At 37.8% G+C, this 23,677-nt stretch overlaps 1 protein-coding gene and 1 long non-coding RNA gene across 7 annotated transcripts; one reads left to right on the plus strand and one right to left on the minus strand.

The window, feature by feature from the left end:
- Nucleotides 1–500: 500 nt before the first annotated feature.
- LOC111253018 (uncharacterized) lies at nucleotides 501–15,682 on the minus strand. 6 transcript variants are annotated; one of them, XR_015330209.1, is made up of 3 exons: nucleotides 15,425–15,682; nucleotides 8,318–8,421; nucleotides 501–1,190 (listed from the first exon to the last, which is right to left on the minus strand). It is a non-coding gene; the product is annotated as an uncharacterized LOC111253018 (long non-coding RNA). The 6 variants fall into 6 exon arrangements; XR_002674450.2 differs by lacking the exon at nucleotides 15,425–15,682 and adding an exon at nucleotides 14,799–14,952; XR_015330210.1 differs by lacking the exon at nucleotides 15,425–15,682 and adding an exon at nucleotides 14,734–14,910.
- Nucleotides 15,563–23,292, plus strand: LOC111253016 (E3 ubiquitin-protein ligase NEURL1B-like). Its single transcript, XM_022811805.2, has 6 exons — nucleotides 15,563–15,702; nucleotides 18,973–19,101; nucleotides 19,347–19,504; nucleotides 19,739–19,808; nucleotides 20,068–20,259; nucleotides 20,621–23,292. The coding sequence occupies exons 1-6, from the start codon at nucleotides 15,666–15,668 to the stop codon at nucleotides 21,337–21,339; spliced, it is 1,305 nt and encodes a 434-aa protein (XP_022667540.1). The 5' UTR covers nucleotides 15,563–15,665; the 3' UTR covers nucleotides 21,340–23,292.
- The last annotated feature ends 385 nt before the right edge of the window (nucleotides 23,293–23,677 follow it).

The following is a 23,677-nucleotide window of genomic DNA, read 5'->3' on the forward strand; positions in this document are numbered from 1 at the left end:
ATGCTGTTCGTGATTTTACAGGTTGTCAGATGCATTTTTCAGATCCAAGATCTTACCTTTAAACTTGGCAACTGATTCGAGCGTGGGTTCCTCGAAGTGCTTCGCTAGCTTTTTGACTTTGGTAAAAGGTAAAATGTAGCAGATGTCGAAAGTGCACTTTCTGTCACAAATCTCCATCATTTTAATCTGAACTCCGGATAAAGTTCTATTCGGCACGCCACAAAATTACAACGGTCTGATATAAAAAAGAGCACCTGAAAAACCGCCATAACTTTCCGACTAGCCCAATATACACTTAAGAATAATTTACAAATGTTGACTATTATCGGATGATAATAAAACAGGCTACGGAAAACTAGATACAAATTTTTTCTATATTTTCATGAATTACTATATTCCGTTATATTAGGCGTTCTTAGAGTTAAACGAATTTTTGGCTTCAGTGCGTTGACCTTAAACCTTTCTGTTGCATAGTCATTGTTATATTAAAAGGCAAAATCTCATTCGAGTTTTAGCAATATATTATGATCACGAAAACGGTTTTATACACATCATTTTATACGATTTTTCCTCATCTGGAAACTGATTGACTTGTTTAATTTCTTCAGATAACGTTCAGCTCAGATGCTAAGTGACTCCTCTACTCAGTTTTTAACGTTCTTTCCATTGTCAAACGTCAGTTATTAACTTTATTCGCCAGTGATCAGAACAGACGGTAAGCCGTAGACGTGAATTTCCAAGAATAATATAGGCGCCAAGGAAGCTCTTACTTGACTCTCTACAAAACGCTTCTCACAACCTTTGCCTCGTGCAAACAGGCGTTGTGGTGTAGCAGAATGACTTCGCCTCGGTTATCGGGTCTTCCCTGTTAGTATAGCCTTGTTCAAACGATGCGACTAAACCATAAAAATATTTGGGCGTTAATGGATTTCGTTCGTTCTTTGTTCTAGCAAATTCGATTCACAGAGTTGGTGCTTCATACTGGGTAGTATAACTAATCTTATAATAAAGCATATATTCTGGAATCAATGCTAAAGCACATTTTATGCACCGCATGTCCTAACAAATATTCATCATAAGATATATATTTATGTTAAGAAGCAAACAGTGAACATCAGTGTGTCTGTTTGTTGGTGGGGTCCTTTTCGGCCTTCCGTATCAGATCCTTTGGTATTGGCTAGCTGACCAACCTGGACAAATAAAACACACGAAACAAACGAAACTGAATCTGTGCCAAATATAATAAAGAATATTTTATTAAGGTATTAAGAATGGCGTTTTTTTGGAATAAATTGTATATTTGCGCACTACTATGGTGGGCTACAATCAGTGACTGCTTCATTATATTGAAATAATAATAATAATAAATAGATATATACTATCTACATAATACTTTCATATCACAATTACGATAGCATCCACCAAAGCACATAGTATCATTGAAGATGAGCAATAGCTAAAAACTAAGTGTACGATAGAATTAGTATCTTTTTTTAAAAGTTTTTGTTTAGAATTGCAGCAACTATCAGATATCAATTATATTGTCGAGCAGTTTGTCAAGAACTTCGCAATATATTATTCGGTTTACTATCGTAAAATGTTATCTTTTCATTAATTGCAAATTTAATTTTTGTAAATTCCTAAAATAATACCGAATCGATGCACCATAATTCGTCGAAATCGTGGCAAGCGTATGTTTATTGTCCCGCCATGGTTTCGGCTAATCGTCATAAAATAGCGGTCACAATATGATTTTACATTAAGGGTTACGATTTCTGATACTTCTGCACAAATCCTGCGATTGGTTCGTATCCTTTGTATAAGAGAGTTACAAAATCTGCATCGACGCGATAATTGCCGTCTCTATGAACTGATCATTATTCTTTGCTGTCGGGGAAAGCGCCAGCTGTGAGCTGGCTGGCATGCTGACATTCTAGCCGCATCATTTAACGACCACTGAAATGTTTCGCGTTTGATGTTTCGTACTGAGGTCTTCTCTCAGTCTCAGCTCTGTGTTAAAGCAATGTTTAAGTAAGCAATTAAGCGTTGCTTTAGAGAACTGGCCACTCCGAACACGAAATGTAGCATGTCTACGTCCGGCTTCATACCTAGACCGCTTTGCACGTTTGTACGTTTAATAAACACGTTATCATTGCACTAGTACGGGTCAAACTATGATTACGACCCCGTTTCTGAAGATTTAACCGCTGAGCCAGCCCAAGTCAGGGAGTACTGGCAGTTACAGGTTTTTCACTTGCGTGTCAGCTTTCTTGTTTTGAAAGCATCAAGAAGTCTTCGAAAGTTTTGATTTTCTACGTCGGATACTGTATTAGTGACACATTGCTTCTGATGGCTGATTCTTATCAGCATTGAATCAAGTGTGTCTACGCCTGCTTTTGAATGTAGATCATGTTAGATCTGCCTAAACTTAGCACACAAACCCGTTCCCGCGGGTTCACGGGAATAAAAAGCTTTGAGCCTCTTGAGATACGCGAATCGGTATCCCCGCGATAGAGTAGTAGGGAACGTGTTTTATCAGCTAAACTAGAGCAAAGTGATGGTCTAGGTTTAAATCCCAAGGTATACATTTTTAGCATTAGGAGCCAGCCGTCTGAGCTAATGCCCATAACTTACAACGACGTAAAGCACGCATAACAGACTTATACATCGGAAAGGGCCCTTCGTGGTAGTTAAAGAAATGAGCAAGAGAATCAGCCCATAGTTATTTTTTTACTTCAGTTCTTCAGGGAAATATACTTCCACTTGCTGTAGTTGATAGGAATAGTTGTCATGATCTTGTTTACCTGGATAATCAGAAACAAATGCATGTACGATAAACTATACTTGGAGTGGCATTCATTTATACCAACGTCGCATATGTTAATAATGGATCCAGAACGAAATAAATAGGAACTATATTGTAAACTTTTTGACACTTTTTTTCACCTCACCTCGACTGTACCCCTGTCATCTTTTTGATTTTGGTCCATAAATTTTAACGGGCAATAATAGTACGCGTAACATTACTGAAAAAAAAACGCGCGGTGTAACTATCTTTCATACCACGGAGCTTCTTCATTAGGCCCTTAAAACGTCTACTTGATTGTTCTGCCCGCTTGCATTGTTAACCATGAGCCAGTCACTTCGGATGGTCCGGGCCGAGTTTTTCTATTTGATCACGAATCCAGAGCTAATTGTGAACATGCTTCATGTTACCAAACGACACCTGTTTTTTGGGTGAGAATAACTAATAGCCGTCTAAGAAGGTAAATAACAATTTTTCAAGCAGAATACTTGCATAGAATGTAATAATACTCTTTATTAAAGAGGTGGAAGCTGGTTTTTATTGTAGACACAGGCGCTACTTAATCCATGTGAAAAGGACTGTATGTAGTGAGTTCATTCACCTCTAATTAACTTTCTTTTCTATCGTCATCTCCATGCATTTACCGGCTCTCGCGTGCGCAGTTTCACTGAGTCACAACTCTTTCCTGCTGGTTTTTACCTGCTATCTTTGTCATAATAATAATAATTATTATTAATTTTTTTCAATAATAAGAAGTACAGCCAGTCACTGTTCTAATAAAGTTAGATAAAAACATAAAGAAAGCATCTATTTTGACAACGTAATGATGTTGCTAGACATTTTTCGAGGCACTGTATAAGAAGGTTTGTTTTATTGTATACATTAGGGTAATTTTAGGCTAAGAGCAATTTTTCCAGCTATAGAGCGTCTTTTTTACATGTAATTCTTATTCTACATGAATAAGGATGAAAAACGTACGCAGTTGCAAAAATCGTCTACAAGATGTTAGGAAATAATTTGTCTCACTCTAGTTGATGCCGAATGCTTCCAAAGTCAGCTCCTCACAGCAAAGATAAGTATCAATACTGATGACTGAAAAGTTTTCTCAAAATGCTAGATCATTAGAACTCGCCTTTGCTTAATGATTATACTAAATCAACCGTTGTTAGGAGACATGAAACGGCATACAAGTTTTTATAGTTTTTCTTTTGTTGAAAAAACTTGAATTAATGATCGAGCTCCAATGTCTAAATTGACCACTAAGATTCACTGCCAGGTGTCTTATGTTTAACACATGGCGTCGCAAATATATTTTGATTTTTAAAGGATTCAATAGGTTATATATAATTTATAATCTCAAGGCTGACCCATGTCTCATGCAGACTCCAGTTTGTATCTCTGGTAAAAAAAATCTTTTTTTTTCGGCCAATTTTGACCTAAAGTAGCTCACAATTTCGGGCTCATTTCTGCTCAAGCCTCAATCGTCATTATGGAAGCCGTAAGGCGAGCACTCGCGCTCGTTGCGACGCTTAACTGAGAACTGGATAAACTGATACCAACTCTCTATCACATCTTGACAGATTTATAAATTAGGTACCGTAAAAACTTGTTCCTATGATATATATATATATATATATATATATGATACATGCTTTAGTCTATGCTATTCCGAACGGGCCGTCGTTCAACCCAAAGAAAAAGCAGTTCTGGGTTGCCCCTTTCCGATGCACTCATAACACTAGTGCGGTTGCCTTGTGTATGTTAGCGGGCTGTAGATAATGTTTACAGATTTGATAAAGCGTATTTTAACCAACTTCATCGCTAAATCATTTCCTAAGGCTAGAAATGTAACACTAAGCTGACCCGTGACACGTGACCATCCTCGAATGCTTCTGGTTCCGTCTGTCGAATTCGCTTTTCATTCATCAAAATCACAAAGCTAAAATTACAACGAAAAAATATAAAATAAATAGCTCAAAGAAATTTCAAGCGAACAGATCAACTAAAGGCTTGCTTTTTTTTTTTACGGAATAACAAAAACACAATATGTATTATCGGCAAGAACGTCAACACCAAAAAGACTGTACGGTCAGGAAAGCTTAACTAAGCCAGAAACAGAAAATGCATTGATCGGTATATGAATTGCAACTGTATTGACCAGATACTGAGATGCATTGAACGAAACCGCAGTAATAGAAAGGACAGAAGAAAGAAATAAGCCAGAGAGGAGAACTAAATTGTTTAACCTAGTCCTAAACTTGGTTTGAGGATATTCAGGGTCCGACTCTCCGGGCTTTGAACATCCGTCGAACAATTTTTTGATGTACGAAGTACGAAGCGTTATTGATCTCAGGTAATCACTCACAGATAACAATACGACTGACACATTTCAAGTTGTCCATGCAGGTAGACGGATCATAAGCCAGAACTGCTGTAAATGCGGGTGTTTCGTGAGACAGAACGTGTCGACAAACGCTTATGAAAAACAATTGGACTTTTTGACTCAGCCAGAGACGCCTGTTTCATTGTTGAAACGGAATGCCTTCTTACATTTGGCAAAAAAAAATGTGCTAATTTGTTTACACGTAGGACTACGCACACATTGTTCTCGAAAAGGTCATAACGATATCTGCGCAGCACGAATACATCTGTAGAAAAATTTGTGTATTATATGTGGACAAATTAATGGTTGCACGAATGACAAAATGGAAACCTACAGTTTTTATTAGTTCGAATATTCTGGGTATCTGCTAATTTGGTCTCCATTATCTTCAATATATAATGTGCTAATTAGGCAAAAGTCAAAATATAATCAAGCTACATCGTTTAGCTACCGCCAAACCATGTAAGGCATAGCGCAGGGGGGCCTTAAGAGATATACTATAGGTTTGCCGATCAACCCAGTTGGCCTACCTTCCACCAACTTGTTTTGTATTCGTATATTGAAAAATAAGCACTATTATTACTAATTCAATAATCAAAATTATATGTAAAGTGTAGAAGAAAACTTGCGCGACCTTGGTTTTCAACATATAGCTCAAGGCTATGGTATGATTTTCAACTCCAATAAAATTTCTATTGAATAATTCGAGTGTGTAAATAATGAAGTATTAGTCATTAAACGTGAAGTACAGTGAACAGCCGGACTGTAACGTTTTCTAACTCCCTCAGTATTATTATACCATTACGCAACTCTATTGCGCAACCTCATTGCTTCAGCATATGCTGAAGTAGGCCCGGAAAATATTAACCTAAGTATTTACTAAAATCAAACATTATAATTATATAGTTCTATATATATAATTAGATATATAATAGTAGGCAACTAAAGCATAATACCTAGAGCTAATTTTGCAAATATAGATAAATTTCTGTTGCCCTTAATCAAATCTGCTTTGCCCAGTTCGACGCTCTTACTGTATTAGGTTATATTTGATAGTTTTTTTTTTCTAATCGAAATTTGAAGGTGTTGAAGGTGTAGATTCATTTTTTGAATATAGAAAACGTGTATATTTTTAAATTGTGCTATTTTTGTTTAACTTATAAACTTTTTAATGCTAGTAGATATGAAGTAAGAAAACTAAGGTTTAATTTTTGTAACTTTTAGAGTAGAACGGAAAGCATTAAAATCAAAAAATACAATATTGTGCTTTCGTAACATGTTAAATATAACTACTTTCATGTTGCACACACTACTAGAAATTATAGCATATCTGGATAAGTATCTGTTTCATATTTACAATACAAATATTTATTTTTAAAAAAACAATAAACAATAAAAACGAGTTGGCAGCAGATATTTTAATTTTGGTAAGGATTGTTCAGTAATTACTGATGCATTATTTAAAAGAATAGTGAACGCCTATAATTAATTAAGTCTTTATCATTAACATTTTAGTCCGATTACTGTGTTAGCGTTACTATCATGTCATATCCTTATCAACAAATCATAATATATTTGCATTATATTGTGTTGGAAACCTTCATGTCGTAATTATAAAAATATAAATGTTCAACAAATACGAGGCTGTACTACGGGATACGGGACTTGCTCGTACTTTATAGTCTCCAATCGAAAAACTAGTTCATTACTGTAAGGTTCTAGGTTTGATTTCCAGATTCCAAATAAGTAGTGAGAGTTGCAATACTAATATTATTGAGTCCGCCACACAAGTATGTTTGTACGACGTAAATCTCCGAACGTAATTAAAAACGATAGCCATTGCACTTTTGTAAAAGCTATGAACACGCGTATAGATGATTGGGTATTTGTGGATTTTTCACTATTCTCGAAAGGCCGCACATTACGGGGTCTAGAGGATTTATCTAGACTGGCTTGTTCGATTGTACTATGTCAGCCATATCTTGAATCTTCGTAACGAATTTAGCTGTTCAAGATTAAAACTTCTTCGTTCGAGTTCTGTGGGGTTCTTGTGAAAAAAAGCGTAAGAAAACCAATAGACTGCTTTCCGTTTCCACGGTTTACCCTTTACCTACTTACTTACCTAGTTACTTAATTACCTAGTTACCCTATTTAGTTAACTTAGTACCTCTAGTTAACTTTGTCCTGCAGTAGAGTTTCACTCTAGCGGTGAATATGAACAAGTGCCGAGCTAATTATATAACTGCATTATATGACTATGTTTTCTCTTTTTAACTATATAATAAATATACTAATAAACTACTTACTATCTTAAACAGAGGACAAAACGGCTGCCATAGATATGACAATGCGCTTCGAAAGTGAGCTAAACGTCGAACATTATAGGAACAGCCAGTGGTTCTTTGAACAGTGGTGTAATGGACCAAAGGAGTTAAGACTTTTTTATAATACGCTTATATATATATATATACCCTGGGGATATTTTTTGAACGATCACCAACCTATCGATATTGCGCAATGCGAAATTGTAGGTGTTTCAAATGATTTGTAGGTCTGGTTATACCCAGGCAGCTATGGAACATGTCGGGTAAATTATGATATTGCGTTTTTAATAATTTGCTAACGGAATTTATGACCCATTGGAGGAGTATTACTGGGTACAAAATAGCAGACGGATAAAATACCTGTGTCGTGCAAGTGTCGGACACGTTCTTTTCTTATTGTGTAAATCGTCAAACGCTTCGATGTCAAGCTAACAATGTAGAGCAGTTAGGCCGCCTATCAGCTTAGACGCTCGTCTCTCTAAATTCTTTATTGAAAGCAGTCGTGAGCCGTACGCTAAGATTCAAATGTTACTCCACGGGCGAGCCATTGAACATTAGGATCTTTACAAATACAACTTGCTAATTCTAACACTTCGAATTATAACTAAATTGAATAGTAATTTTTGTATAGATTATTTACATTTCCAGTAGAATTAGGGGACTACCGTTGACGTTGCTATCGCTTGAACGTCGATACACTTATTTAGAACTTTTGACTAAATTCCAAGGCAAAGTTACCCAGCTGGTCAGAAAATGGTCTATATTGGAGATCAATTATCTATATAAGTGGAGGCTTCAACTTACATATTGTTGCCGGTTTGAATGTGCCTTAGTGTAATCAACTTCACTTGATCCCACTTTGTGTAGTCTGTCATATCTGCTAGACAAGCGGTCGTGCGTCGTTACAGCTGAAAAGGAAAAGAATAAGGGCATCCAATAAAATGTGATTATAGATTGCTTAGCTTCAATCAACTATTATTGCTCGAGGCAGAAAACAAATATTCGCGAAGAATTCGGTGAAGGTCACAATGCTAAAATACGGCTTAGTGAATCATTCAACCAGGCTCATCACTACACCTTTGTTTTGTTCATTTCATCAGGAGAATACATTAGCGTATCTTGTGTGATGGCTTTAGCTCATTACCTGAATACCCACTAGACCTTGCAATCCTAACCTAATCTCCCAAAGGGCGTACACATGCTAACCGCTCCGGCACAACTTTAGTGTTAAGCTCTCTTAATGAAGTGCCATTTATGCATGTCTACAAAACTTGTGAAATCTTCTTCAGACATTAATCAAAGCAATCGTTAACCCGGTCCCGTGGTTTACATTGCTGCTGCGCAGGATGTAGGAATTGCTGGTTCAGTTAAAAATGCTTTTGGTGCTCAACTGCCGTAATTCCACGGGTTCGGAATTCCTTCGGGCCACTTCCAATATTCAACAGTTATCGATGGTGCACGTTACAGTTCCATCCGTATCTTCAGAAATACGTAGTTTTTGTGACTTGTATAGCGTATGTTTGCGATTGCTTCTTTCCAGAAGGAAGCTGGATGAAGTTGTACGACGTTTCCTGTTTTCTTCCACACACAACATGCGCTTTCAGTCGGTGCGCCCACTGTGGTCGCGTGTTGATGTTGAGTTGATGTTTATGTAATAATCGGAGCAAGTGGGATGTTGCACAGACAGAATGAGGGCATGTAGCATCCATTGGGAATCGTTGTCGACCCTACGAAACAATATTAGTTGCTCCGGCGTTTGTGCTTGTTCGTGGAAGCTGTCAATATTCTCAAGGCTGTCCTTTAGGTATATTCATCTTAACTTTGTTTCGACACCGATAGTCTTGAAGCCCTATAAAAATATGGGACTGCTTCTCCTTTCCTAGTATTTTTAACTTACTAGCGCCATATAATTATTGCCATCATTACAAAAACACAGAACATTTACACGGACAACGTAGTAACTAGAAAAATTAATCCTACGCAAAAGCATTTAAGCACAGCTGTTACTCGCTTTTCGTAGCCAAACCTGTTACGCGTGCCGTAACGAGTTCGTGGCTTTTTTGTTCTAGAAAAATTAGGAATCCGAGATATAACTGGTTCATTTTCTAAGGGTTGATTAAGCTTTTTAATAATTAATCACCTTTTAATTTCTTTTACTTAACATTACCTAACTAATCTACCTATTAAACTAAAGAGACTTAATAATTAAACACATGACCTCCATACATGTACAGCTACACCGTTGCCACGAAGTCTTACTTCAGCAAGAAGTCTTTGATGCCGGTAAGTCCCAACATGCTTTGGTAAATAATACATGGCTACTAAGTAAAAATCCTTTCGTTAAAGCATGTTTTAGTATGTTCGTTATCTTAACATATGCACCCTTGTAGCATTATCTTAAAAACTACGGAGTTTTTTGAAGTCAATGCAATTCCACGGCAATGAATTTGCAATATCCGAACCGAAAATACTATGTAAGCAATGTAAGGTTGTTAGCTTTTTCTCAACCCTATAGGACTGAGTTCCTCTCGAGACGCGCTGCAAAGCCCAACTCTATTGTAAAACGGTGAATTGTCAGTACTGATGCGCAACCAGATCGGCAAACGGCTGGATTTCGTTTATGCATACGGTAAATGTTATTCAGTCAAACGAGCATCGCCTCATCGTATCCAGTCGATGTGACGATTTCACTCCGCCAAACTTAGCTAGATTTCAAACTTCGTTCATTCTATTGGCATTTCAGCCGCTACTGGTTTCGGCGTAAATCAGGAGAACATTTTTCGACCATTGATCATGGTCAGAGGATTAATAGGGTTCGCAGGTAGTCTTTGCAGGACGATCAAATCCGTCAGTGGCAACATGTTCGTCGTAAAGCCTGTTACTATTCCGCCCCATACTGTCTAGCTATTACTTCCGAGATCGCGATAAAATACATCCCGAGCTTTTGTATTCTTAAAACCATTCACTTGTACATAAGGGAACTAATCTCCAGTGAAATTTGTACGACCATCCGGTGGCGTATTCTCGTAAGCGTTCGACAATGTGCTAAACGTGCGTGCGTACAGTGATCAATGATCAACGCAGTAAAACGTGCCCGATATACAAAAAGAAGCTTCTCTACTTTCTGAGGTCTATTTGGAACGATGCTAATAACGCACACCAGGAGCACCCTAGTCAGAACTCAAGCTGTCCTACTTGTGGAGTCCTGGTTTATCGCGTAGTTCAACGAAAGTTGTGCGGAAAAATGTGCGACATACATTAAAGCCTGGCGTGTGCTGTCCGTGTCGATAACGATTCAACAGAACAACATAATGTGCACATCCGTTTATTGAACCATGTGATCATGCGTGAAGGTTGTCGTCAGGCGCAGCAAATGAAAATTTGAACATATGGTCCCAAATATTCTAAAGATAAAATGAGTATAGTTGGATTAAGTACTCCAGCTTACGACATGACACGGCCGGAACCAATTGCTCTTCGATTATTTATTGCCTGTATGGACTGCTCTTTTATGGGTGAAGCAGCGGAGCAGGCGATTGCGAAGTAGCCGTCGGCAATGGATCGGATTCTATGTGATAAAGGACAAAATCAAATTAAACACTGAGCCTTCTATGTTTTTATGGAGGCCCGATTATTTTTATCGTATGTTTTGGTTTGCCTTACCTAGCTTTGCGTTTGCATTTTGTCATCCTGTAGGAAACATGCACATGCCGTAACAGCGGTGCAAGCCGTAACGCCCACCTTAAGAATACGAAGCAACGCGAAGAAAAATCGATGTTTATTTTTTCAAATGTTTGCTTTCAAATGACATACGAGTGGTCTAGAAGAATAAAATCCTCAAAGATGGACATGAGACAAAATTAGATACACATTTATCGTGATTAAGGTAATAGTTAATCTTTTTTTTTGTAGTCCGAATGATTTATGCAATGGTTTGATTCAATGTATGTCTATGATAATTTCAATGAATCTTGCCCACAAATTGAGTCGCCTCCGTAATGTTTTTATATAGGTATAGATTCTTGGCGACTAGTCCAAAACAGCGATGTGAGTTTTCTGCAATCAGCTTCTGACGCAAGTAAATAGGTAACACAACACGAAATTTTGGTGGAAGACCTTTCGATCAAAGCTAGCAGAATTTCGACGTGTAGATGACCTAAAAGTGCATACCCCATTAACGATATTTTGGTAAGCTACACGACATTTCATTCAGAACGAACTCAGAGCACAATACACGCGGCTCCGTACATTGGCAGGGATATGGGCTCGAATTTTTCGTTCCAGAGATATCAAAATAAATGTTTTGCTAGTACCATTGGGGAGCTTATTGTAGCTTGCAGAATTTGTCGTCCTGTGGTATTAATGTGCAATTCCTTTGTGGTACAAGCTGACATACAAACAAAAAACTCGGGCGTTTCCGACATACCAACGCACGATGTGGCTCATGTGATATGATGATATTTACTCAAATATGATATTTTAGTAAAAATAACGCCATGAAGCGTTAACGGACGACCAAAGAATATTCACTATTTGTGGCGGTATTCCCCATAACCCGTCTATGCCGCTAGATTTTCTTCAAGTAGAGCGATTCCATCGATGATTTATTAGATTACGTAAGCCTTCTAACACAACTTCTCTTGTCTGTTAATATCAATAACACTGCAGTAACTTTATTTTGTTTCCTCGAGTTTCCAGAGTTAAACTAACCATCAGCAAGCATTAATTAAATATCATAACAGTTTTTCAGGCCTATTCTTAGAGATACGAAAAGCTTTTAGGAAATCTTTCCTGCAGGCAAAATTTTATACGGAGATGAAATACCACACCGCTTCCGGGTATTTTTCCACTTCCACGTCATATTTTTAAAAGATTAAAGGGGAAGATTGAGGCGATTCAAAGCGGATCAAAGCTCTATTTCCCGCATGTCAGTTAGAGCGCTGATGATTTAGTATTATACCGAAACTTATTTTAGTCATATTTCCAATGCATTTTTATTCCATTGAGATATGCTTATAAGATGCGCCGCATTCTTTAGAAGGCTAATTAACTCTTTTTTGTTAAAATTCCCGGGGACAGCCGTATTATCGTATCAAGACTGGAATATCCCCGCATCAGACTGCCTATGGTTAATTGGCGGCTAAATTCGAACGAATAATAGGAACTGAGCATAAATGTATTTTTATACCACGTACCTGTAACTGTAAGATGAAGCTAAATATGAATCGCTTAGATAATTTGGAAAAATCGCCAGGCTCAGCCCAAAAAAGCCATGTCTGTAAGTTCGAGGCCGTACCTACAGCATTTAACCTTTTTTTCTTAATTTCATTTTTTTGAAAAAGGATTGTCTTATACAGTTATCGCCAAAAAACAGATTTCATACTCTTATTCAGTGTGAATCATTATGGTAACTTCCTCTATAATACTACCGTAGAGATCGCCTTAGCGAATCATTATAGCTTTCCTACCAGGGCAACTTGAGCGATTTCGGACTGTGTGATTCTGTTGTGGTCTAAATTAGAACTTGGGCGTATACGTGCCAGGGAGCCAGCCATCTGATGGACGGCCTAACAGCGATATCAGACGTAAAATTCGAAACATATACACTATGTGGTTCAAATAGCGCCACTTTTTAAATAGCTCGTATGGCATAAGCAACCAAATATATCTTTCATTTTATATACTCACATGTGTAGTGTAGTGTGTGTGCCACCGGCGAACCAGCAACGTTCGGCTTTCTCAGCCAAAGAGTTAAGCGTTTGACGCAGCACATCATGAATGTGCTGATCTAAGTTAATTCGTTATCTATTTGTAATTTAATATATCTTTCCACCAGATTGTCCACAGTTGGACCACTTAAGAGCTCAAGTTTTGCCCTGCTCCTGCGAAGGATACTGCATTCAGTGCGGCTTTTCAATAGATGTTTGTAGTTTGGTGTAGAGCGATAGGCGAACTAGGTGGGTTTAGAAGGCTCGATCGATATTATAGATTTATTAATTTGTTATAGTTCTACAACAGTATTCTTTGAAGGAAACCTCATCCTTGTCTTACATTCAATGCCCCTTTGGATATTTCAGTGTGATGTATTATAGTAGGCTTCCAAGTATACTTAGAGTTCCTTAATATGCGACAGTGTTAGAGGGACGAAAATGGTTATTTGCTTCCCGCACAACATATGCTTAAAACATAGTTTCTGGAACGCCTAAAGGCATGCAATATCCTGTTGAATCTTTACTCTGTTAGCACAAAGCGAATTGTGTCTTCACCGGATTTCAAACACAGACTGTTTCGGATGCTTTTATATTTAGGCTCGTCGCCGAGTCGCAATGGGATAAACCATTATAATTTTGTGTTTTTTTTTTCTGTTTAGCTTCTTTCAAATATCAAGATTAAATTTGTCTGTGATTATCAATTGTAATTATCTTTGAATTGCCTCAAGTTAGTGAGATAATTGTATGATGAGCACGCCACATGTGTAAAGATATTTTTATTGGAAATATTTAGAGAATATTCCCGAATAGTTAAATATCTAGTGCTAGCAGACGACACCGCAGTGCTGGGTGTGTTTATTCAACATATGGTGTACGATGTTTTTCATATCTTACGCCGACTACTTAAACTATAGGCGTTACTTCAGACGGAAACCAAACGTGTCTGGGTCTCTTGCATGTTTCGATGTAACGTACGAATAATTATTAACTGAGCAGTGTCACGGTACAGAAAAGAACGAGAAAAAATGAGCATTGTTGAGTTGCAAAATGAGCCGAAAAGATGTTATTTCGGATATATCAGCATCTCAAACGTGTCCATATATAGTCGAATGTTAGGCACTTGTGTCGTTGCGCTAAGGAATATGGCTCTCTTTTTTAAACACCCTCGCCCACCGATATTGTAGGTAGCAAATAAAATCGTAATAATAATAATCGTAATAATAAATAAGCAACCTTATATGACTCCGCAGTATTAAGTCGAGATCGCAATATTGCCCGTGCCGAGCAAATTTTGTTACCTTAATATGTGATTCTAAACGTAGAACCACAACGTTATCTTTCAGAACCTTCAGAACAGCTGAACCAGAGATCAGAACAGCTGTATCGCATTTAGCCTGTCTACAATTCAACCTTTCTGACTTAACTTACTATAACTAATGGCTGTAAAAGCATTGTCCAATTATCGATTTCAATATTTTTATAACCACTCGAAGTACACTGAAAACTTGCCTTTAACGCGGGAAACGTCATTTTGCAGATTTGTGTCTACCCAATTATTACAATAATGTACTCACATTGTTTCTAGTTAATCTGTAGTTTAGATGCTTAGAGACAATTTAGCAAATGAAACATGAAGCTAACTGCAATGTTCATCGCGCCCTTTAAATTAGCAATTAAGCTGCACTTAGGTAAACAGTGCCTGGGCAGAACTTCGAAGCAATTGCCTTATATATATATATATATATATATATATATAGAAAAGCTAGAGAAACTTCCCAATAACCCCATTCTTTATATACACATATTTAATATTGCACATTAAAGTACAACAATTTAAATACAATATTATATAGCATATCATACGGCACGACTGGTGTTTTCATGCATAAATATGTATGACATATTTGTTTGAAGTTACGAAGATAATCTCTGTGTGTGTAGATCTTAGATGCCTGACAGCCGCTGATTGCACGCAAATCAATTCAAATCGGCCACCGTTAGCGGTGTCTGTAGTTCAAGCGTGCTATAGCTTTTGTTAAGGGTAAGCTATGAGTAAAGTATATTAGCCGGTGCCTGACTGATAGCAGGGCGCAATTCTTTTTTTCGAAATACGGCTCCGTCCGTAGTTGTTAGCGCTCTTCGTTATCGTTTTACTAAGAGAATGAACAGAGACTTTGTAACAAAGCGTAAATTAACCTACAGTTGGATGAAAACCCGCTACAATCGAGAGCAGACGGTCTGCGAGAACGGCAGCATAGTAAACTTCGTTGCTGTGTGACATACAGGGACTAGGTGCTGAGAAGTGGACTGTTCCAAGAAACTGGTAGGTTTCTCTGCGCGGACTGAACTTCCGGAATCTTCCAAGTCGTAGTTGAGGTGTGACCGAATTGTCTGCTTGATAATCTGCAACAACGGGTGCGTCTCCGCTGCATTTCTCCACGATGACGGTCGGACCCATCGGATTTCATAGGGTGCGAGGTATGTTTTTGAAAATCTGCGTCTGTCATGTTCGTATATTTTCATCAACAGCGTATTTAATTCTTGCTATTGCGTTTCCGCTGGAGCAAGTCTATGTTCCTTATCTCATTTGTGCTCCTGCTGCCATCTGAATAATTGCTGTTGGTACGCAATAAAAAGTTATCCTTAATTACTAGAGCACAGCGAATATGGCGGCTGCTTCGTACGAAATATATGTATATATAGATTTAATATGATTTTGTTCATTGTGATGGATCTCATAGACGAGTGCGAGCAGGCACGGGCGACTTACATGTATTTGTTTTCTCATGACAATGAATGACCGTATAGACGCGAAATGTAACGAATGTTTACTAACCGGAGTAGAAAACAGCCGACCAAAAATTATTATGACAGCAAGCAATGAATGTTAATATGTTCATAGAAAGTGTTCGACTGAACATAATGTTTTCGGCAATGACAATGCACACAGTTTGCGCATATGGCATCAAATCCTTAAAAAAATCATTTCGAATGCGGCATTCTTTAATCTGAAGAGTACTTGACCTGCAAATAGTTTTTGTGCAGATGACGTAGGATTTCAAAGGGTAAAACTGGAGTATGATTGTCGAAAAGATTCAATCTTGATCATATCATGATTTTGGCATACAGTATCTAATGTGTCACCTTGGATTGGTAATGCAAAGGCTGCGACTGACTAGAACATCGAGCATGGTAGACTTAGGTCAAGAAATGTTGAACATCGGTGTAGAGGAAGGGCGAACAGTCTACTTTATTCTCAGTTTCATGATCTGTTTTCTTGAGCATTGGTTGGTGGTTCCGATAGCTTATGCCCCAGAGGTGCTTCTTCCTTGATATATATAGCCGAAGTAATGTCCAAAAAATATCACGTCAATTCAAAGAATCTCGTAGCGTAGAATAGAAGCGGTTAAATCTCAGAATAGCTTGAGGGTAACCATCCATCTCAGTATTGATACATGCAGAACTAGCGAAAAACAAGCAATACGTGAAGTGACATTACGATTAAGTGTCCGCGTATGTTGCAATTATTATCTAGTTAAGAGAACTGAAGTTACAGCAGAATCAGTCATTTTTAATTGCAACTCAAACCTTCTTAACTGAGCCTTGTCATGGTTCTGCTTGGAAATGTGGGGCGTCTGACACGAAGATACTGTGAGAATTCAAGCAGCTCGCGCTCGACCGAAAAAAAACAAGTTTAATAGTCCTTGTGAGTCCTCAGACACGTTCGATGCTGCATATTGCTTTCAAAGATGGAATAGAAACGTTTTCACGCATACTGTGCCGATAAAATGAAATTAAAAACATTCTGATTCACTGTGTGTGATATATATATATATATATATATATATATATATATGGTCTTATCTAAGGTTTTGACTGACATTTTACTACAGGTACCGATGCAAAAAAAATTTATATATATATATATATATATATATATATATATATAAATTTTTTTTGCATCGGTACCTGTAGTAAAATGTCAGTCAAAACCTTAGATAAGACCATAAAGGCAAGTGATGGCCATGCAGCCTTGTTTTGCATAAAGGAAAGCTATTCAATATGGAAATAGGTAGCATATCTTTTCGAATTTCGCGTATAATCGTAAACCTTTCGATTCAGATTTCTGCAAAAAGTTTACAAGGCAACTTCTTAAAACATGTATCGCACGCAGTATCAATATATTCTAAATATATTCTATAGCGTAAAATTCTAGAGCCATTGCCGTAATATTTGCTTGTGTGTAGCGGTCGGTGAATCATGAATTCTTGCTTCCACATGAACTTGTCTCAGTTATGCTAATGCTTAAGAAGAGCCCTGGGCATTTATTTGTCCAGGATGAAAACGTATTGTCACTCCAGTTACAGCTTGAGTACTCCTCCAACATCGAATTTTACCCCCAACAAATTGAACAAAAAAATAATTGCGCCCGTATGTATTGTGTTGTTTGTACGTAAACAAACAATAATTAATATATAATATATAACTGATTGAAACAGTCATATTTTTGTCCTGCGACGGGATATTATCTGTCGAATTATACACATAACAACTGAGGAACAAGTCCGTCGTATATTTGCATTTGACACTCGAATACATGCTAAATCAGTAGCAATACTGTTTCTGTGAAATAAATGTGACAAAGTATAGATGTTATAGATGTGTATATTGCTCACTTGAGTACTAGATAACTAGACTTCCGTCGGATACCGAGCCGGCCAAGCAAGTCATCGTCGTATAAAGAATGTTTATGTCAACGTACTAAGAAGCTGCAGGCTGAAACTGGTGTGCGGTTTCTCTTTAGTTTTAATTAGAACTGAAAAACGCTCTGTATCGAGTACCGAGTGGCGTCACCGCTTAGTTTAACCTTAAATTTGGGTTTCGTTGCGGTTTGTTCGTGTCGTTTTTTTCTGTTATCTCGCTTATTACATTATCTTGCCAGATCATACTATCAATACCAGCAACATTAGTTGTATTCGTCATATTTACCTGATGGAAGTGTTAATAAATTATGATTAATTGAATATCATAAACAAGAAAGTTTATTTGTATTTGTTCGAAGTAAAGCAATGAAGTGCATGAAGACGTCCGGTGTCCATTGCCAACAAAATGAAAGGATCTTAGAATGGGAGTAGATGCTTTCATGCAAGAATTGCTTTGTAACGTAAGCACTTAGCTTGGAACTTACACCGCTACTGCTGCAGTTCTTATTTGTATGTAGTTGCCGACGCCGCTCAAATGCAAAAACCTAAATGGCGACAAAATAGATGCATATCATTAAAAGTTACTATTTAACTTAACTATTTGCCTAAGTACTAGTAGCGATTTTGGTTGCGCAAATTTTGTATACCGTTGATTTCGGCTGTTGAAAGTTGGCTACTTATTAATTTTTTTCTGAAAAGTGTTTTCAGGGTTAGCTTTCAGTATAGTGGTTCCTGACAGCAAGCTCCACTAACTGCCGAAAACTGATTCAGTCGCTGACTCTACATATTTGTACGAGCAGTTATCATTTCGTTAATTTGTGTTGTGGTCGAATGTCAGATTCTTACTTAAAGAATGACTCTCACTTATAGTATCCGGATATCCATAAGGCTTCGAGAAACTACTGAAAGAGCTTTTGACAGCTGAACTGCTACACGATCTTTGTTATTGCTAAAAACTGTACTTATACCTGCTAGTGAGGTATTTCAAGAAAATGTAATTTGGATAAGTGTTTATTGGTGGCTGAAATTTAATGTCAAATTTCAGGGGAAAACATACGCGTTACCAACAACACAGCTATGCGTGTTGAGAGTTTTAATAAGGCCTTGTGTTTTACGGATCGGCCGCTAAGAGCCAACGAAAAATTGACCTTTCGTATTTCACGGGTTACACGAGGTAAGTTTAGTCTGCTAAGGATGAGTTCGTACTTTTTCATTTATACCTTCTTGATCGTTAGTATGCAGCGGTCACTATAAGCTACGCACCCCCATATACGTAAACTTCTAACCTGTGTCATAACCGATTTCAATAAACCTTCTCTTAGACTTCTTATACGTATCGGGGATTATGAAAATCCTATCCGTACCTTCCTTTTGAAGGCCCGAATACTTAATAAATATGCTTTTGTGGTTGTTCTCTAGCATGGAGTGGCACGCTTCGGGTAGGCGTAACGATACACGATCCCGACACATTCGAGGACAACCTCCCGAAGTACTGCTGTCCTGACCTCAACATGAAACCTGGAAACTGGGGAAAAGCTGTTGAAGAAGCTCATGCTCTTGAAAATAATGTACTTCAGGTAAACATCATGGTTTCGCTTTGCCCTTAACGACGTATTTTGAATAGCGAATTAAGGTAGTTTTTAGAGAGAAAACTGGAAAGTGACGTAGAGGTTAATGAAACTATCAGATTGGCAACCTCTTAGTTTTGTCACGTAATTTAAAAGCATATCTTAGACCATTGTTCATTTATCTAAAACATAATTTGATAAAAAAAAACATTTTAATGTTACATTTTTTTACGTACGTTTTAGGTTTTCTACACATCACAAGGAAATGTGATGTTGAAGGTGAACAGTAATGATCCGGGAGTATTTCTTTCCGGTAAGACTTCATTTGATGCTTGATTGTACAGAATATTTTGTCCTTAATCGTATAGAACCATTGTGTAGGATTTATTCTTGTCGTCCAATAATGAGCTGCAACTGTTGGCAAGTCTGCACTTAGCTGTTCGTTTGCTGTTAAATACTTTCAAAATTTTGGACTCTAACCGACCCGTGAGGCGGCTCGTCCTTGGAAAGGTGTATTCCCTTACTCTCACATTAGACAATAACAGCAGTGGTGTTTTTTAATTTGTATACAGGAGTTCGTACCGGAGTGCCCCTTTTCGTGTTGTTCGATGTTTACGGAAACACGCTGGGTATTGAATTGGGCGAGGTACAGCTGCGCAATTCGACAACTCCAGCCGGAACAACTCAAGCCGTAAGGAATGCAGCATCTACTCTAGTTCCTAGTCAACGTTTGAACAATACGAACCTCCGAAGCGAGTGTTTCCGTAAGTAGAACGTAAAAAGTGTGAACTTCTGCACAGCGCTGCTGCTCTTTTCGAATTCGTAAACGGTAGATGGTAAGAGAAAGATGTCGCCTGCTTAACTAATATTTTCCGCATTTTTCTCTTACAAGAGAAAATGGATCTCTATAACCTTACTAACATCGGTAATGTAATAAACTTTCGTGCATAAGTATTTTTGTTAGGTTGATTCATGCTATAAGCACAAACTCCCTTAACCGGAAGTTCGAGGAAGTCTTTGATCCTTATAGGTTTTTAGTTTTAGGTTTTTAGTTCGGTGCTGCCGCTAGTCGTTCTTCAGACATTCTTATCCTCGCAATGTCTTTCTCTGGTGTGTTCCTTGCAGCCAACATCGCTTTACATCCCGCTCAGTTATCGTGCATTAACACAAGTCACGTTCAGGCGTCGTCTAATGTAGCCAATGGTTTAATGGACTGTCCAGGAGGTTTAGTCATGACAGAAACAGCATTGCGTGCCGGTCAGGCACTTATCGTAAAGTTGGCAGACCTCCACCGTGAAGTGCCAATGAACCTCGCCCTGTCAGCTGCCACAACTGATGAAATTCGACGCTTCAATAGCCTTGACGATCTCTATGATAAAACATATACAGTTTTGTTTAAGAGCGGTGTTACAACAGCCGGAGAAGAGATAGCCGTTGTGATTTCCGAGCAAGGCATTGTACATGTTTCGCACGCTAATAAGAAATGGCTTCAGTGTGTCTACGTTGACCCGGTCGTACAATTCCGCGTTGTGTTTGATATGCAAACGGTGAAGAAACTATCGGTAGTCGGTATCACGACTCATCTACAGGCGCCCGCGAACCAGATTGATGGGGGCGACGGCTCAAGCAAAAGTGAGCAAAAGAAAGCCAGCGGAAATAACTCTGACCGCGCACCAATCGATTGCGTCATCTGTCTCGAGAATCTCCGCGATACGCTCCTTAAGCCTTGTCTACACTTCGTCCTGTGCGGCGGCTGTGCGCGATCCCTCTCCCAGAGTGACCACAAGGAATGCCCAATCTGCCGTAAACCCATCAAGGGCACGGAAAAGATTTACATGAATTAAGTAGATGAACAGCTCTGTGAAGATCTATCAAATGTATTTGTGTGATGAGCACATGGTGAGTAGGTAGAGCCCTGAAAATTTCATTGTTTTTTTTCTAAGAAACTAACGCGTAACGCGTTTGAATGACATACTTTAGATCTAAATTGCATCGTATAATAACCAGTGAAAATAGACATTGGATTAATATTATGCACTTGCACGAACCTGACTTTAGCAGTGGCTAATGCAGTAGTAAAACAATAACTTCAGAATAAAACAGAAAAAAACTTCAGAGAGCCTCTGTTAGTTTTTGACAAAATCAAAATGCACAGCTAAACTGGACGTACAGGAAAGATAGACAAGGAATCAAACAAGGAAGTAAGAGCATTAGTTTTTCAGATGCAACTATTAAGATGGGATGCACACACGTTCACACAAACGTGCGCGCGCACACACACACTTACGAATGGTGGTTGAACATTAAGAGGACGCAATAAAAGATTTCACGTAATAAATATTATATTCACTTACAAATATCCACAAAAATTTAGTCGATAAGTGCATCAGCTAGAAGTCTTGATTGTAGTTGCGTGTGGATTCGTTCGAAGAAAATCGCGTTTACGCGTGTTGTAACTACGACAAAAGACGCTTCAACGAAAACTTCTGGTTGTCGATATCACTTGGCACATAGCACTATTGAATTAAGGCACATAGTTCATCCGTTCGTGTAAATTCGTGAAAATCTACTTGGGCTGTAGGGACTTGACATACGGTATAGCTATAAGGAACTATTTTCCTAAAATCAAGAGATTGATTGGTATATTTACAGCAATATGTGAACGCTACATTTTGAGTACTTCAAAAACGTCAATTAAAGATTGATTGCTGCTTTACGTGATCGTGTTGTTGCCAGTAATGCTGATCTACTCGTGCTAGGCCCGGTGTGTGTTCGGCTATCTAACTGATGTGATAAATCCATATTGTGACACACGACGCGTTGAGGCTAAAGCTAGCCTAAGTTTCAAGCAGCACCCATTACTAGCTGCTTCCTATAATCCTCTGTGCGAACAGGCGTCGATTCATAACAAGCGCTCGGGAGTAATATTTATATTTTCTACCGTGTGTAAAAATTGGGATATTCATACATCTTATATTGAGCTAATGCAGGCACGCATGAAACTTGTACAATGGTAAACAAAGTGAAAAAAAGATGTAATAAACGATATTGTTGAAAACAATGGTAAACAAAGTGAAAAAAAAAAGATGTAATAAACGATATTTTGAAAAACATGGATAAACAGTTGTTCAAAAAATCATGGCGGTTTACTATGTATTGCCATTTCACTGACATAACAATATGCTAATGATCTCTTAATTCTACGTTCTTATAGCTCATGTTATCAAGGCTCATTATTTTGCACAAAATAATAAGCTGCTTTAACTAAAAACATTTGATCATATTTGACACGAAATCTATGAAGTGACATGACTATGGAGGTTTATAACTGACGTTACTCTATTGTGAGCATTCTATTGAGCAGTTTTTGTAATCATATCAGGGAAATTATTTAGGTCATCATAAACAGAACTGCTGCGTCAGAACAGCTGTACTAAATAGGATCAGTATTTGTCGTAAATACAAACAGCGAGACATAAATACAGGGTAGCAGCGAGCGCGAAGAAAACAAAGACGTTTACGTCGCTAAACTGTAAGAGAAATGAGGTATCTTTGATACCGAATAATTAGTGTGATTACAGACCTAGAGGTTGCGGTAGGCGGATGTAATGGAGACGTTTGCAGTGCTATTACAGGTAAGCTAAAATGTTTACGCCAAAACTTCTTATCAATCCAGAAGAATCGAAACATTGGGATATTTTAATTCTCACTAAGGTAAACCAAATTCGTGAGGGATGTAATGTCGTTTACCAATCTGTGGAAGTCAAGAATAAAGTATTTTTTTTTAATTAAGAAAATTATGTATTTTTATATCGTTTATTTATTTACCTTATGTATATATATCGGTACATTGCATTTTCCGCTCGAGTAACGTGATTTTCCCTAGATTTAGGTTCAAAAAAGCATCAGAGAAGTGCATAAACATGAATTACGATCTATTTCCGCAGTGCTAAAGGTGTGTCGGTTTGTGTGAATTGTCGGCTTCGAATAACCCAGTAGAGTGAATCTGACCTTCTTGTAGGTTAATATTTTATCTGTTTTTCAAGCCTCACAGAGTAAGAAACTTAGTCTCGAAAGAAATGTCACAAATTTTCTGTTGTGAATAGGAATTTTGCTAAGAAGAAATTAATGAAATATGTCAATAGTCTTTATGACGGATTTATTGTAATTAGAAAACAAATT

Source organism: Varroa destructor, unplaced genomic scaffold (assembly GCF_002443255.2).
Source record: "Varroa destructor unplaced genomic scaffold, Vdes_3.0 BEIS01000006.1, whole genome shotgun sequence".
In the NCBI taxonomy this organism is placed as follows: Eukaryota; Metazoa; Arthropoda; class Arachnida; order Mesostigmata; family Varroidae; genus Varroa; species Varroa destructor.